Here is a 16,523-nt window from a genome sequence, read left to right on the forward strand (position 1 = left end):
CTCAACCAATAGCGGATCAAAAATATTCTGGAAAGAAAACGGCAGAAAGTCCCATAAAGCAAAATTTGCCACATGCTGGCAACTATTTACATAGCATTTATATTGTGCTAGGTATTATAAATAATCTAGAGATGATTTACAACGTGTGGTAAGATGTGTGTAAGTCATATGCAAATACTATGCCACTTTATATAAGGGACTTGAGCATCTCCCGATTTGGGTATCCACAGGGCTCCGGGAACCAATCTCCTGTGGATACCAAGGGGCGATGTATCTAATAATACCTCTGCCAGACAGTTTGCATCAGCAGCCTTGTTTAAGCTTCCCAGGAAGCCTTTGAGGTAGACGATGCTGCTGCTGATGATAGCAAAGACTGATTAGGTGAAAAGCTTGGAAGCCTACAAATGCTGCTAGACCCATAAATCTTCACAATAACTGGGTGAGGTAGGTACCATTATTATCAGGCCCATCTCACACATGAGGAAACTGAGGTCCAGAGAGGTGAATTCACTTGCCCTGGGTCACACTGATAAGTGGTAGAGCCAGGATCTAACTTAGGGAACGTTCCAGCCCTTTTACAGATAAGGACACTGACGCTCAGGGAAATATTTGCCCAAACACACCATTCTCATAAGTAGCACAATTATAATTTGCACCCAGGAGCCTTTGACCCAGAGCTCCACATTCTCACATGGCCCCAGTTTAAAACTTCCACTAAGCAATCCGCAGACCATGCCCCATTGCTGACCTGTTCCAGGCTCCCTTCCTCTTCTCACAACCCCCCAGAGACCTGCCCTCTCCTCTTCGCAGACTGGCATGCCCTCTGATCTCACTTCTACCCAGACTGCCCCACCTTGAGTTCCCTGGGAGGAACACCCAGCCCTTGCGGAGGTCACAACTCAGCTGGTAGGCAAAGGTCCCGCCCTGCTGGCAAGTTTTTCCCTGCAACTTCCCCATCCGCATTCCAGACGGAGCAGGCTGAGGCAGTAGGGGGAGCAAGCCCCCTCCTCTCCCTGGGCCTCAGTTTCTCCATCTGTTGGGCAAACAATAGCAGGGCTGAAAGGAGGCTCTGGTGATCCTGGGGTAAAAGGCTTCCTAAACACTGGTGGTCCAGCCCTGACTGCCTCACTCCCGAGTCCTGGTTAGGAGGGTGGCGTCCCCTGTCGGCCTGGAATCCACCTCCGCCGCCCTGGCGGTTACCTGCCCTCCTAACGTCCCTGCACCCCTGCTAAAGAACAGGATCACAACCAGAGCAAATACAGGGTGCTTCACAGAGTAATAGCTCCATAAGTAAAGAGCAGCCGTTATTAAATGAAAGGCCTTGCCTCTCTCTGTGGAGGGAGCAGACCAAAGCCGAAGTAGAGCTGTGCAGTCAGGCACCTTTCTGGAGAACTTGATGGGAAACTTGGCTCTCCAAGGTCGGTCCCCAGCGCAGCCATCCCACCCACTGAGCATGACTCTAACTATCCAGAGGGTGACGGCAGGTTGTAACGGCAGCTGTTTTGGACACACGCTGCAGAACTCTTTCACATGCCCTTTTCTCCTCCAATCCTTTACAAAGCCTGTAAAAGGAGCTGGCGTGGGCTTTGGCTCCAGGCTGACCTGAGCTCATTTCCAGCTCTGCCACTTATTGGCCGCATGATCTTGGGAAAGTTATTTCTCTTCTCTGAGCCTCACTCTGCCTCGTCTGCAAAGTGGGCACGATACTCCCAACCTTTTGAGGGTGCTGTGAGAGTTACAAGGATCAGGCACAGAGGAAATACATAATAATCCTCATCGCTCTGTTACCCCCACGTTCTAGGCTCAGAAAAGCTCTATTGTTTGTTCCACAGCTAGTGAGAAGCAGGGCTGACTCTGAGTCCAGGACACCTGCTTCCACACAGGAAGTTGTCCCCCAGTTCATGAATTTGTGAGGCCAGGAGGTATGCCTCTGGTTGCTCAAGACCAAGGACCGATCTCAGGATCCTGCTTTATACGCCTCACCTTACAACCGTCATTAGTCATAGCTGGCCAGGTTCCAGGCCTCAACATCGGGCCCTCCGGAGTGGGTCAGAGTGGACAGGGTCAGAGTCAAGATGGACTTGGCGGTCATGGCAGGTGGGGCCGTGTGCCCTGTGCACACCGGAAAACCCGCAGACACAGGACACGAAAGCAGCGGGCTTGTCCCAATCGATCCACACTGGGAGGACACGGTGACCTCATCTCCACAGCCAGGAGCTCAGCTGCCAGCCCTGTGTTCCTTTTAACAGCCTGAGTCAGCGGGCAGAGACACACTGCAGAGCACTGCCTTCTCCCTGCTGATTTATTAGGGCGCTTTCCCAGAGCAAGATAACAACTCTTCTTAAGCATCTGGCTCTGGGCAACTTACTTTTAATTTTCACCCTTTGAAGACAAAGATGAGATACCATTTCTCACCCATCCAACTGACAAAGATTAAAAAGATAAACCACATCCAGGATTGACCAGAGGATTGTGAAAAGGGTAGGTCCCTTTACAGCCGGTAGAAATGCAACAAGTAAATACTATGTTTTTGAAGGGCGATTTGGCAAAGTTTTAAAAACTCCCGTCTCCTTTGACTCTGACTCTGCAATCCCTCTCCTACAAGGATTTGTACCTAGTTTTTGGTACAAAGTTGATCTTCACTGTGTTGTTTATAACTGTTCCCAAATGAAAGCCACCTAAATATTCATCAGTAGGGGATTGGTTGAATCAATGATGGGCTATCAGTCAGCCATTAAAAATCAGGCTGGGAAGAATATTTACTCAAAGAGAAAATGCTCATTATAGATTAAGAGACAAAGCAAGTCATATCCAGAATGATTTGCATTGATATGAGCAGGCTTGATAAGTTTTTCCACACCTGGGCTTGTTCTTGAGAAATTCTCCCATGTGGCCCCAGCCGCCATGTTGTAAGGAAGCCCAGGCTACCTTGCTGGAGACAGAGGAGGATGCAACACTGTGTGTGGAGAATGGCCCCAGCCAAGTACCCCATCGAATGCAACTGCATAAATAACCTCAGCTGCATCACGGGGAACAGAACTGCCCAATCCCCCAAATCAAGAGAAATACATCATTGCTGTTTAAAGCCACTAAGTTTTGGAGTGGTTATTCAGCAGCAGTAGGTAGCTGAAACACCCCGTTTTTCAGTTCCTAGATTTTCAGAATGCGTACAGACCATTAGAGCAGAAGCACCTGTGTCTGAGCACCCAGCCTGCCGTGCAAATCTTGGAGGGAGAGCCTTGGATGACCCCAATGGCTGAACCTCTACTGCTGGCCAGTCATCGTGCAGCTTTCACAAGCACCATCATGTACTAGGTGCTTAATAAATATTTATTGAATAAGTGAATAAATGTCTTAGTTAACACACACTGCAGCCCTGGGTGGTAAAAGTGATCATTTTATTATTACTCAACTGACACTCATTCATTAGAGAAAAATGCAGGTATTACAAAAGAAAAAATGAAAAATTACCCCTAATTCTACTACCCGTAATTTCAATGAACATTTAGCATCTATGTATGGAAATTCAATCACATTACATATGCATATTTACTTTTTAAAATGTGATAAACATACTGTGTTGTAACACATTTTTTCAATTCAAAACTATCTTGACTCCCTTTCCATGTCAATGAACATATATCTCTGTTCCACATTTTTAACGGGTGCATGTGTTTGCACCCTCCTCCACCCCACCCTCACAACAGATATGAGCCCTGCCAGCCTTGTTCGTTTTCTATGACCCCACCGCCTAACTACAGCCAATAGGACCCAGGACAAACATCTCACCCAAACTGGGCCAATCCGCTTCTCTCTTCTAGAAATTTGGAATCCAGACCAGGAGAGAGTCGAGTCAGCCTTGAAGTGGTCCCAGGTAAATTCTGGCATTGTGTGGTGGTTACAGGCTACCACGAGGAGCAGAACATGCCTGTCTGTGAAGGGAAAGAGACATAAAGCAAGAATGAGGGATGTAGACCATCCTGGTGGCACTCTACTAGGTCCCAAGCTTCGTCAGCATCTGACTGCACCCCTGCCACTGTTTGCCGGACACCTCTGTTGCCTTTAATGAAGTCTCCTTTATTGGCTGAAGTTGGCTTAAATATATTGATACAAAAAATTTCTAGCAATGATTACTCTAAGGAAATAAGACAGATGGGACTCTCAGCCACAAGGCCAGGCCTCTGGGAACCAATAAAAAGAACACCCAAGGGCTTCCCTGGTGGCGCAGTGGTTGAGAGTCCGCCTGCCGATGCAGGGGACACGGGTTCGTGCCCCGGTCTGGGAAGATCCCACATGCTGCGGAGCGGCTGGGCCCGTGAGCCATGGCCGCTGAGCCTGCGCGTCCGGAGCCTGTGCTCCGTGACGGGATAGGCCACAGCAGTGAGAGGCCCGCGTACCGCAGGAAAAAAAAAAAAAGAACACCCAAGACAGAAGACTAGTGCCCCAGCACCTTCTATAAGCCACTTTCCAATACTGGGTACACAGGCTGGAATGCCAGCTGTTTGAGGGGAGGGCTCTAGAGCCAAGCAGTCAGGGCCCTCCCTCGAGGACACGGCCCCCGCCTTCCAGCCTCAACAGCAAACGTCTGTTGGGCACCTGCCACATGCAGGGCACTGTGCGAGAGGCATAGATGCACACGATGTATAAAGTTCCATGTGTGACTTCAGGCAAGTCATATTCGCCTCTCTAGGCCTCAGTCTTCTCATCTGTAAATGTGTTGAAAAGCACAATTCTAACGTCTTTCCAGCTCTCACACCTACCAGTCTAAGCCAGGGTCCCAGCCCCAGCATGCCAGGAAGAGGGCATATATAACAAGCTCTAGCAGGGGCATTGGACTTTCCAAACACCTCCCTATCCACTGTCTCCTGTGAGCCTGCCAACAGCTCTGCAAGGCCGGACTTATTAGGCCAATCTTAGGGATGTGGAAATGGGAGAGGCAGAGAGGTTAAGCAACCTGCCTGAGGGTACACGGCTGTTGAATGGAAGCGCTGAAACTTCAATCCAAGTCTGAGCCAACTGCCCACTGGGAGAAGGATCAAATTACCCTTGACATTGGTTATCACAGTTTTGTTGTTGTTGTTATCACAGTTTAAAGACAAGGACAGGGCTTCCCTAGTGGCGCAGTGGTTGAGAGTCTGCCTGCCGATGCAGGGGACACGGGTTCGTGCCCCAGTCCGGAAAGATCCCACGTGCCGTGGAGCGGCTGGTCCCGTGAGCCATGGCCGCTGAGCCTGCACGTCCGGAGCCTGTGCTCTGCAACGGGAGAGGCCACAACAGTGAGAGGCCCGCGTACCGCAAAAAAAATAAAAATTAAAAAATAAAGACAAGGACAGTTTAAATGAGGCACCTAGAGTAGTCAAATTCAAAGAGACAGAAAGTGGAACGGTAGCTGCCAGGGGCTGGGGACAGGGGGAGTGGAGAGTTATTGCTTAACGGGTAAGGACTTTCGGTTTGGAAAGATGAAAAAGTTCCAGAAATGGATGGTGGTGATGGTTGCACAACAGTGTGAATATATGTAATGCCACTGAACTACTACGCACTTAAAAATGGTTAAAATAGTAAATTTCATGTTATGTGTATTTTATCACAATTTTTTAAAATGAGGACACTGAAGGGCTTCCCTGGTGGCGCAGTGGTTGAGAGTCCGCCTGCCGATGCAGGGGACACGGGTTCGTGCCCCGGTCCGGGAAGATCCCACATGCCGCGGAGCAGCTGGGCCCGTGAGCCATGGCCGCTGAGCCTGCGCGTCCGGAGCCTGTGCTCCACAACGGGAGAGACCACAACAGTGAGAGGCCCGCGTACCGCAAAAAAAAAAAAAAAAAAAAAAGAGGACACTGAGGTCTAGCACTTATTATGACAAGGCTTCTCAACCCAGAGCTAGAAAGGTCTTGGAAGTCACCTGCTGCAACCCCTTCATTACGAAACTGAAGATACAGAGGCTTAGAAAGGGACAGTGACTTGCCTGAAGTCACCCAGCAAACCCGTAACTGCCCAGAGTGGAGTAGAACCACTGCCTTCTGAGTCCAGGGATGTCCACCTCCAGTGCTTTCCCTTTCTTAAGAGCTAAACTGCCGTGGGTTTCAAGCTTCAGTGAGGAAGGGAGGGCTTCTCCAGGCTTTCAGTGTCTCACTTTCCATCTTCTAAAGGGTGAGTCACCTCCGGTATAATGCGGTGAGTCAGCCGGCTCCTCCGTGATGAATGTACATGTGACTGCCAGGTGGCATCCAGGTGGGGCTGGGAGTGGGGGAAGTGCGCGCAGCCGGATGCCGACTGGGCCATGGCTGCTCACTCAGGAGGTGAGGTCTGTGCTTTCTTTTGGCTCCAAATTGCTGCATAGTGGTATCTGGAGGTTAAGAGGTCCAGGTCTCACACCTTCCATTTGCTACCCAATTCCTCCTTTGGTGTGACCTCAAGCAAATGGCTTTAACCTTGGTGTGCCTCGGTCTCCTCACCTGTCCAATGGGCACATGAATAAATCTGGTCTTGACCTCCGCACAAGGTGTGGGGAGGACCCAAGGAATGACACTGAGAAGGTGTTTTGCACAGTTAAAAAGTTGTACCAGCATAAACGGCATTGTTATTTCACTTCTCGGGAGAAATAAAGTTCTAAGAACAAAACAGAGCCCAGCCAGGCTATTTATTTGCTTTACCCATCAGTCCTTGGACTTCTTAGGGTCTGAGAGCCTCTGGTCTCCTTGCTCTTCCCCAGGGCACCAACCTTAACGGAAGGCATACTGTGGACTAGGCCCAGGGACAAGCCACTGAACCCTCCCCAGAGCCCCACAAGGTCAAGATTATTCTGAGCCCCATTTTACAGAGAGAAAAGTGAGGCTCACAAAAGAAGAAGCAACTCATCAAAGATGACACCACAGGAAGGGTAGAGCTGGGCCCTAGAGCCAGACTTGCGGACCATTCCGGCACTGGTCCTCTCTGTGGGCTCAAGGAGGAAAGTTCCTGGGGTCTGCATCAGGTCCCCTGCTTCCAACAATACACAGAAATCGAAAGAGGTCGATCCCTGCCACCCTAAAGTAAATCAGGCTTTGAGAACGTGAAACACTGGAAAGAGTAACAATAGTTACCATTTTTCAAGAATGTATTATACGCCAGTCACCTGACAGTCATCTTCTCACTTCCTATTCTCACTAAATCTTTGAGGTAAGTACGGATATTATTCCCATTTTACAGGTGGGGAAATTGAGACTCAGAAAGACTGAGCAATAAGCCCAAAGACACACAGCTAGCAGATCTGCCTCCCCAGCCTGTGTTCCACCCACCGTATATCACTGCCGGCCTCCTCACTCGTTCGTTCTTTGCTTCATTCATTTATTAAACATTTAGAGCCTCTTCTCTGTGCTTTAAGTAACTCGCTGGACAGAGGGAAGACAGGGATGCCTGAGCCCCTACCCCAAGGAGGTCATTATTGGGAGGAAAGATACGGCTCAAATAACTGTAATCTCAGCGGTAAAGAGCCAGGTCCTGGTGCACTGCTCGTGCTGGTGCTGGGCCAGGTGACTGAGCAGGTGCTACAGGTCAGAGTTTTTGTTTTTTTTTTTAAATCAAGGTGCTAGAACTCATACCTACTACCTGTGTGATCTTGGGCAAATCACTTCACTTCCCTAAGTCTCAGTTTTCTCTTTTAGAAAATGGAGAGAAAAAGACTCCTCTCACTGAGGTCTTGTGGGGATTAAACTAACTGGAAGAAGCCAGGTACCATGTTGGGTGCTGGGGATGCTGGAAGAAGCAGACAGCGGTCATTCCCTTGCAACCACAGAAATAATTTTTTTTAAGTAAAAAAAATTTTTTTTAATTGAAGCCTAACATGCACACAGGGAAGTGTAAAAACTGGAATTGTCCAGCCCAATGAGTTTTCACAAACTGAACACACACGTGTCACCAGCACTCTGATTACAAAACATCACCAGCAGGGGCAGGACTAGGAAATGGCAAGTGAGACACTCACCTCCTGAGTAAAATTTAAGGGGGTACCGAAAAGCTCAGCCATCAGGATAAATAACGTTTTAATGCAATATTTTTTAAAAATCAAAACTAATGCAAGAAAGTGCATGATGACAAAATATTAAACTTTTAGATAAAGACAGGATTAGTAACAATGCTGTGTTGGGTCACATTAAGGCTCAGGGCAAAAGGGAAATATCAGTAATATTGATCCTGCCTCATCTGCCTCACCTTGGTCCCAGCCCTGATTACCAGACCTCCTGAGGGTCATTCATCCCCCCAAGGGTAACTAATACCCAGACTTCTAATCCTATAAATAAGTTTTGCCTGTTTTTGAACTTTGCATCCATGAAATCACACTCCTTTGCATATGGCTTCTTTCACACAACATTGTGTCTGTGAGCTGTAGCCACGTTGTTGTGTGCCAGGGAAAGATGCTTAAACAAGGAAATGACCATGTGCTGGCTGGATGTTTGAGAGAGACCATGGAGGTGGCAGGTGGGAGGAAGAATGAGCAGAGCTAGCACAGGACCAGTGGAACGGAGAGAAGGGGATGGAGTCCAGTGCTATTTTGGAAGGGCAGAGTCCACAGGATTGGTTGGATATTGGGGATGAGGGAGAGAGAAGAGTCAAGGAAGATGCCAGATCTCTGACTTGGGCTATTTGGTGGATAGAGGAACCGTCTCTGCAGTGGGGGACCAGGAGGGATGGGAGAGGATAATGAGTTTAGACTTAAACATGGTGAAGGCCAGGTACCTGTGGGGCATTCAGAGGGCTGTCCTGGAGGCAGCTGGACAGACAAGCCCGGTGCGGGAGAGAATTGGGGGAAGGAAGTGTTCCCTCAGTATCCCCCAGCATCGGGCGAGCAGGTGGTGGCCCTGATGAAAGCGTGTGCAGAGGGCCGGGGAGGGGCTTGTGAAAGGATAAAGGAGGGAAGCTGAAAAGTTCTCTGAGAGCAGGTGGTATGAACTGGTGCGCAAATCAGAATGAAAATATTAAACATAGAAAACTGTCCTCCCTGGCCCATCAGGACTTCCAGGAGTCCAACACAGTATGTACCTGCAGCCTGTGAGGATCGGGGTTGCAGAATATCCTGCGGATCAGGGGCTCTCCAGTCCCAGTCCCTGCCAGCTCCACTTGCATCAGCGGCAGCTGACTCAGCAAAGCCTTTTCTGCTGGCTGCCAGAGACACTTGCCTTTAAAGGCAAAAAAAAAAAAAAAAAAGCGCCTTTCCCCGGGCACCCCTTACTCACTCCAGACTCGGGAGCTGCTGCTACCAACCCCTACCCCCTCACCCCGCCCCGCCCCGCCCCCAGCGCGCACAGCGAGCCCAGCGCGGCTGGGGTCCCGGAGCGTGCGGGCGTGCGCACAGGCACGCACCAGGCCGCCGGCATCCGCCTGGCCACCTGGCACCGCCCCGCCAGTCCCAGGGAGCTCTTTTCCTCCGACTGGCTAGGGCTAGAGCTGCTTGGAATCCAAAAGTCCGAGTTCCTTCCTGGGCTAAAGCTGCCTCCAGGGAACAAAGCTGCCAGTGTGAGAGCAGCTTGGGGAGGTGGGCACTTGGTCCTTCCAAGCGGAGCCCAAGGGCTCCACCCCAGCCTCCTCACACTCCCCTTTAAAGCCTCGGGATAGGGAAGGCTTGAGAGGAGGCTGAGACTTCCTCAGGTCCTTCCCCGCTCAAAAACCCTCCATGGCTCCCCACTGCCCACTGAATAAAGCCCTAACTCCTATACCTGGCATTTGACCCCTCCTCAGCTTCTTCTCCCATCAAATTCCCCCTAACTTCATCTCTTCTTGCTCCCGATCCCCTGCACTCCCGCCGCAGGGGCTACTTAGCCTGGCTCTCTGGCTTAAGCTGCACTTCCATGAGCCCGCTCTGGGCATTCGCTCTCTCTTCCCAGGCATCCCAAACTTCCAGGCTCACTTCCTTAGGCTTTCTCTGGTGCTTCCTCTCTGGTTGCAGTTAAATCCGGTTGCCCAGGACTCAGCCATCCAAAAACTAAACTAGCCCACCTGTGAATCTAATATCTGATCAGTGTCAATAGCTTCTGATGAATTTACCTCTATACTGTACCCTCCAGGGATCATAAAGCTTCTACACAAAGAACATCTAGAAATGCAATTTCAAGCAGTTAATGGGAGTCTGTTGGGGCAGGTATGATGGGGTAGGGCGAAGGTAAAGCTGTTTTTCTAGCCACTCTGCTCTGTCTTCAAGTCCCACCCTGACCATAGGAAGGGGGTTTGATTGGACTTCTGACATCATGAATTAGTACTGTTTATTTGGATAAACTTTTACACACAATCCGTTTTTCCTCTGGCCAAGTCAGGAGGGGATTGTTACACCCATTTTACAGATGTGAGTCTTGAGGCTCAGAAAAGAGAAAGGATTTGCTTGGTGATGTTTAACAAGTAAATAGCAGAGCTGGGACTCAGGAGTCCAAATCCAGGGCTCCACCATCAGTCTCTGAGTGTGGTCTAGAGATTCTTTCTCCCCTTCAGCAGTCACTCTCTGCCTGTCTACTGTCTTTGCACATGTTCTTCCCCTTGCCAAGGATGGCCTTCCCTCTGACCCACCTGGTGAACTCATATTCAGCCTTCTAAACCCTGCTCAGCCTGCCCTCTCCCTTTCCTGAAGCTCTCTCCACTCCCTCTCCTTCCTCTGTGGTACAAGTTCTCTCCCATACACTTTTTTTTTTTTTTTTTTTTTTTGCGGTTCGCGGGCCTCTCACTGTTGTGGCCTCTCCCGTTGCAGAGCACAGGCTCTGGACGCACAGGCTCAGCGGCCATGGCTCACGGGCCCAGCTGCTCCGCAGCCTGTGGGATCTTCCCGGACCAGGGCACGAACCCGTGTCCCCTGCATCGGCAGGCGGACTCTCAACCACTGTGCCACCAGGGAAGCCCTTCCCATACACATTCTTAACCATGCACACCCAACTTGGTACTGTTGCTGTGCATCTCGCCGCTTCATCCTCTCCAGTTTGGGGGCTCCATAAGGCTAGCAACAGGCTTGCCTGCCTCTGTCCCTGGGGAAGTGGCCAGCACAGGACTGGCCTGGAGAAGGAAAGGGAGCCTGATGGTGAGTATGCCCCATGAGCTGGGTGGGGTGTACCCACAGCTGGGAGGAGACATATGCAGTAGACTGGATGTGCTCGGAAACAGGGAGCGATGGAGAGACTTTGAGCAGGGACGTGGCAAAACCCAAAAAGTACTTAAGGGAACACTGGTGTTGGCAGGAAACGGGCAGACTAGCTGCTCATATGTTCATTCATTCCTGCCTTCTTCCTTCACTCCTTCACCCCTGTGTCTCAGCTACAGAAGCCATCCTCGAGATGCTCAGTCTGGAGGGAGACAGAAAGGACAGCAGCACACTAAGAAGCATCGAAGGGTAAAGGAGAGAACAAGCTCTTGGAGGACTCAGGGACACTTCCCGGAAGGGGCCCCATTCTCGGGTGCTTTGTGCCGTCAGAAGCATTTTGGCTTGGTGAGGTGGAGGTGGAGGGAGTCAGGCAGAAGAAACAATCTGAGCAAAGGCACAGATGTGGAAAGTGCTGGTGTGAGGGGTGAGGCTGAGCCTGTAAACTGCTGCCCCGAGGGCCTTGCTAGCCAGGCTGGACCTTGCTGCCTCTACGGCAAGCAACGGGGGACATACGAACAGGAGAGTGAGGGTCAGCACTAGAGGACATGAGGCCAGAGGCACTGGAGGCCCTGCAGACAGAAGGAAGGGAAGGAGGATGAGGTGGTACAGAAGGTGAAATCAACAGGACTCAGGGGCCCTTGGCACCAGATGAGGAGAGGGGTGGCCCTAAGCTTTCCAGGCTGAGCAGCTGGGAGACCGCAGAAATAGGAGCCATGGGCAGGGGTGTGCCCAGAAGGGGCAGGCCTTCCCTGCCAGGGCTTCTCGGTCAGCCAGGGTGCCCCCTCCCAAGGCCAGCACTGGACCCACAGCCCAGACAGAGGACTCCAGGGGTCATGGGGTCAGCTCAGGCTCCTCCTTCCCAACAGAAAGTAGCCCCTCCCTGGGCCCCTCCATAGGGAAAGGGACCCTCAAACTAACCTCAGGATTTTGTCCAGACCTTTGGACTGGGGGGGCTCTTTCCTTTCACTGTGTCTCGAGTAAGACACGGGTCTAGAAGAAGAAACGAGGTGAAATCAGATGAAATAAGATGAAGTAATACCACTACCACTAAAGGGGGACTTACGGCGCGTTAAGCCTGTGCTAAGTATTTCACGAGCTTATCTGGACATTGTATCTCTCATGATAGCACATGAAGTTGGTGGTCATGTTCATTCCGTTTAACCCAGAAGAAAGCTGAGCCTCATAGGCCAGCACCTTGCCTAGGATCACTGGAGGACTGGCCTACAGTGGAGCTGGTTCAAACCCAAGTTCTCCTATGTTCCTACCATTCATATTTTTCACACTTACCTGTCACCATAGAGTCACATGTACTGTCAGGAGTGGAGAAAGGCTTCACAAAGGGGGTGATATTAAAGTGCAAAGAAGAGGTGGGCATGGATTTCCAGGCAGAGGGCCCAGCCTGTGCTAACGCAAGGCTGGGCTTACAAACAGGAATGTGGGGATGGAGAGGGGGGGGGAGAGAATCGCGGAGCGAGACCTCCCGTAGCCTAACAAATACTTAAACACCACTTACCACGCAACAGAAGCTGTTCTAAACACTTTACAAATATTAACTCACTTAATCTTCATAACAAACCTATGAGGTGGTTCTATCAGTACAGCTAGTTTCCCGAAGTTATCCGGTGGCGGAGTGAGGACTCCAGTCCTTGCTCTTAAGCGCTACCCTTTGCCGCTCCTATTTTGTCTCACAGCCGGTACGAGCTCCTCCATTTTGCTACAGGCTGCCGAGGCTCAGAGAGGTGCGCACACTTGCTGAGGGTCACACAGCGAGGGAACTCCCGGGACCCAGAGAGCAGGGGAGACGCTCAGCCACAGCGAGGTGCCCGCGGGGCGCCCTCCCGCCCCACTACCCCGGCCCTGGCCCCCTCCCCGCGGAGCCCCGCCCCGGACGTGCCCCAGTCCCCGCCCCCAAGGCTCTGCCCACCCCTCCTCCCACCCCCCCCGCACCCCAGCCGCGCCAGCCAATGGCTGGGGTCCTATAAACGAGAACGTCCCAGCGCTCAGAGGTAACCCCAGCGAGCGTTCAGATCGTGGGCCGCAGGTCCCAGGAGCTAGCTCGCTAGGGAGCGGGAGGCCAAGCGACCAGAGTCGGACTCAGAGTCGTAGTCGGAGTCTCGGGACCGGAGCCGGAGCCTGATCCGCAGAGTGCAGCCCGCCCGCCCGTCGCCGCCCGCGCACCCGGCGCTGCCAGAGCCTCCGGCGCAGCGCGGCCATGGAGCCCAGCAGCAAGGTGAGTCGCGCGCCCGCGGGCCCTCCCCACCTGGAACAAAGGCGCGGACCCCCGGTCACCCCTCCGCCGGCCTAGGCCTCCCCGGGCCTCCCCGGCGGCCCAGACGCTCTGTGAGCCCGTGGCCGGCGGCGCGCCTCTCAGAGCCATGCTCGGCGCGGGCCTGGAGCGCAGCGCCCTGCCGCTGCCGGGGACTTGGGCGGGGATGGGGTCGGGATCTGGCGGGCGCGTGGGCGCCGCGTGCGTTGTTGGCGCCCGCAGCGAGCAGCTGGCTTCCTTCCGGGGGCGCCGCGCCGTCCACGCGTCCCGGCAGGGCCGGGGGACCCAGGGCCCGGGCGCGGCACGTCGCTCACGATCTCCTCCTCAGCGGCCCTGCGCCGACTTCTCCCGGGGCGGGGGAGGGGGCCCGAGCGCGGCGCCCATTGGCTGAGCCGGCCGAGCCCCCGGCCGGGCCCCGGCCCGGGCGCTTGGAGGAGGAGGGACCCGCCCCCGCTCGGCCGGCTCGGAACAGATGCTCCCTTTTCCTGGGCGCCACACTGGGCGCGCGGCCTGGTGTTGGGCGTTTTCCGCGGCCTCGCGCAGTCCCCGCGCCGGTCCTCCGGGGTTCCAAGGCGGAGGGCACTCTCTTAAGGCCCGGGCTCCAACCCCAGGGTGCCTGGCTACAGGGTTGAGGCGAAAAACCTGACTTCCGAGGCCCTTCTTTCCGCGTAGTGCAGGCCCCAGAGCTTTTGCCAAGACCCGGGGAGATGTGCTCTGAGGTGGCACGTTTCCCTGCTCGGGCGGAGCTGGTGAGGGCCGGACGGAGAGAGTACCCCAGGGGCCGCCGCCGCGATCCCGGGGGGGCCGAGGGTCGGGAAGGGGCCCCTGGCTGGAGTGGAGTGGGAGTAGCGCGCGCCAGGGAGCTGAGGGACGCAGGACTGAATAGATGAGGACTCTTCCTTCCCCCGGGAGCAAGCAACTGCCTAGATAAGATCTCTTTTTTTCATCTGTAAACGGGCTTGTCCTACGGGGGATCTTTGTGACTTTCCCAGAACGGTTCCTTTCCAACAAATATCTATTGGGCCCCACCTTGTGTGTTGTAGGGCATTGTTTCTTTCCTCCCTCCCTTCCTCCCCTTTCTATAGAATATTTTCAAGTGACTTTTTTCTTTGAAATTCGGCAGGGAAGGCACGAGGATGTCCGTTTTTCCACCTGGCATGGGGGGTTAGCACTGAACTCTGCACTGCCCTTCCTATGGGCTGTGGAGGTGTCCGGTGGAACTGAACAAGGTCTTGGCTGGGCGGAGAGGTGCGTGACAGTGACGCCAGGCTGTACCCTCAGCGGGAAAAGGTTCCTTTATGCCTGATGAATGCAAACAACTTGCTTCACCACCCCGCCCTGGCCTGAAGAGAGACCCTGAGCCCAGAACACATTTCCTGACAGTCATAGGTGAGCCATTATGCTGGGATATAACAAAATAAAAATAAAATGAGAAGCTATTTTAGCTAGTGGTAAGAACGTTGCCACTGCAAAGCTTAAATATTTGCTGTGTTACCTCAGGGCTCTGGCAGGTCACTTAACTTCTCTGGGCCTCAGTTTCACTGTCTGTAAGAGAGGGAAAACTTTTTTCACTCCTGCAAGGGTAAGAAATGTCTGTTCAGCATGTGATGCAGGACCTGGGTGTTCATCTGTTGAGTGGAGAAGTGAATATTCTGAGAGGAGACAGAAAAGTGGAGGAGAAAGTCAACAGTCACTTGTAGTTCACTAGGCTCTGGGCTCAAATGCTTTTCAGTGTCACTGACCCTCCATATATAGCTCTGCTGGTTCAGGGGCCTAGAGCTCGGAGAAGGGAAGTAACTTACCTGAAGTCACACAGCTAGTAAGTGGCTGAATTGGATTTGAACCCAGGCCAATCAGAAAGGGCTTTCAGTCTACACTATCCCTTTTCACCATAGACTTTCTTGAATTTTGAGCTGAGGGGAGAGAGTTTGCCTAACTTCAGGGGTGCCATGTGCCAGCCAGTTCTGTAGCAGGTAGGTGTTTTTCATGCAGTATCCTCCAAACTTTTGATTGCCGGCTCCATCAATAAATAATTTTGGAGCACCTCCTTCCCAGTGCTTTATCTGTATTTATAAATTCATGTATGTGCACTGTTATAATAATAGATTATATGCCTACATAAAGTAGAAATTTCAAAAGACAAATACAGATAACAGTTATAGTAAAAACATTTTATTTTTTATTTATTTTTTTGCTAAACTTTCTATGGATCATCCTGTATACATTCTAGAAAAAAGCCCTTCCCTTTGGAGCTGCTGATTCGATCAGCAAGCCCAGCCCTTTTGTGCAAAAGGTTAAACTGAGGCCTGGAGAAGTTATATCACTTGCCCAAGGTCTTAAAACCAGGTGTGTCTAGTTCTGAAGTTCCTTCGGCTATGTTCCTCCTCATCTCCGCAGTTGACTCAGCTGACTTTCCTGCTTTCTGTCGTGCTCCTCTGTGGCTCACTGTGCTGAGTTTAACTGAGTAGGAAGTAGGGAGGAGACAGGTTGAAGACCCTCCTGTCCCAGCCAGCGCTTTGCTCATGCTCCGTCCTGGACAGCAGATGAGGGTGAGCCCTGCCCCCAGATGTCTCACCCAGCCCTTTGTGAAGAACTCCCAACTAGTCCCTCCTAGCACCCCAGTCATGCCCCAGGACTCTGCCACTCCGCCCTCCAGACAAAGGAGAAATGAGAAATCTGTGGGGTTCCTCAGCCCCTCAGTGGTACGGAAGAGCATAGGCTTTTGAAGTCCTGCATTTGTGGTTTTGAATTCCAGCTTAGCTCAGTTGCCACGTCTGCAGAATGATGTCATTTTTGTCATTAGAGTGTCTGTAAGAATTCAGAAATAAATGTGTCTATCTGTCCCCATGGATGCTCCATAAATATCCCTTGCTTCTCTGGATTCCCATGATGCACTGCACCTACCTGGGCCCCAGGTGACCTGCTACCTGGGTTGCAGCCTCTGTCCAGAAGTCTGGCATTTGGGCAACATGAGCTTTTGGGGAGTCCCAGGATGCCCGGGCTGTATCGCTTGGTTGGGTAAATCATTAAAGTTTCTGCTGGCTAGTTCTCCAGTAGGGGTTTTGTCAGGAAGCTGGTTTGCAGAGTAGCCCATGGGTGAGAGTGCCAGGCCCAGAGATGGGTCAACTGATGTGGCTGCCCTGCCCCCCCCCCCCCCCCCCCCCC

At 52.2% G+C, this 16,523-nt stretch overlaps 1 protein-coding gene across 2 annotated transcripts in view; it reads left to right on the top strand.

Moving 5' to 3' along the window:
- The first annotated feature begins 13,099 nt into the window (after nt 1-13,099).
- SLC2A1 (solute carrier family 2 member 1) overlaps nt 13,100-16,523 on the top strand; it is a 44,578-nt gene continuing 41,154 nt past the window's right edge. Inside the window, exon 1 of one of the 2 annotated variants that reach the window (XM_027108872.1) lies at nt 13,100-13,322. In XM_027108872.1, the coding sequence (XP_026964673.1) occupies nt 13,305-13,322 (18 nt within the window). In that variant the 5' untranslated portion in view covers nt 13,100-13,304. The remainder of the gene's footprint in view (nt 13,323-16,523) is intronic. The other variant, XM_027108873.1, reaches the window with a different exon arrangement.

Source organism: Aethalodelphis obliquidens, unplaced genomic scaffold (assembly GCF_003676395.1).
Source record: "Aethalodelphis obliquidens isolate GAN/ISIS:26980383/991018 unplaced genomic scaffold, ASM367639v1 scaffold9, whole genome shotgun sequence".
Taxonomy (NCBI): domain Eukaryota; kingdom Metazoa; phylum Chordata; class Mammalia; order Artiodactyla; family Delphinidae; genus Aethalodelphis; species Aethalodelphis obliquidens.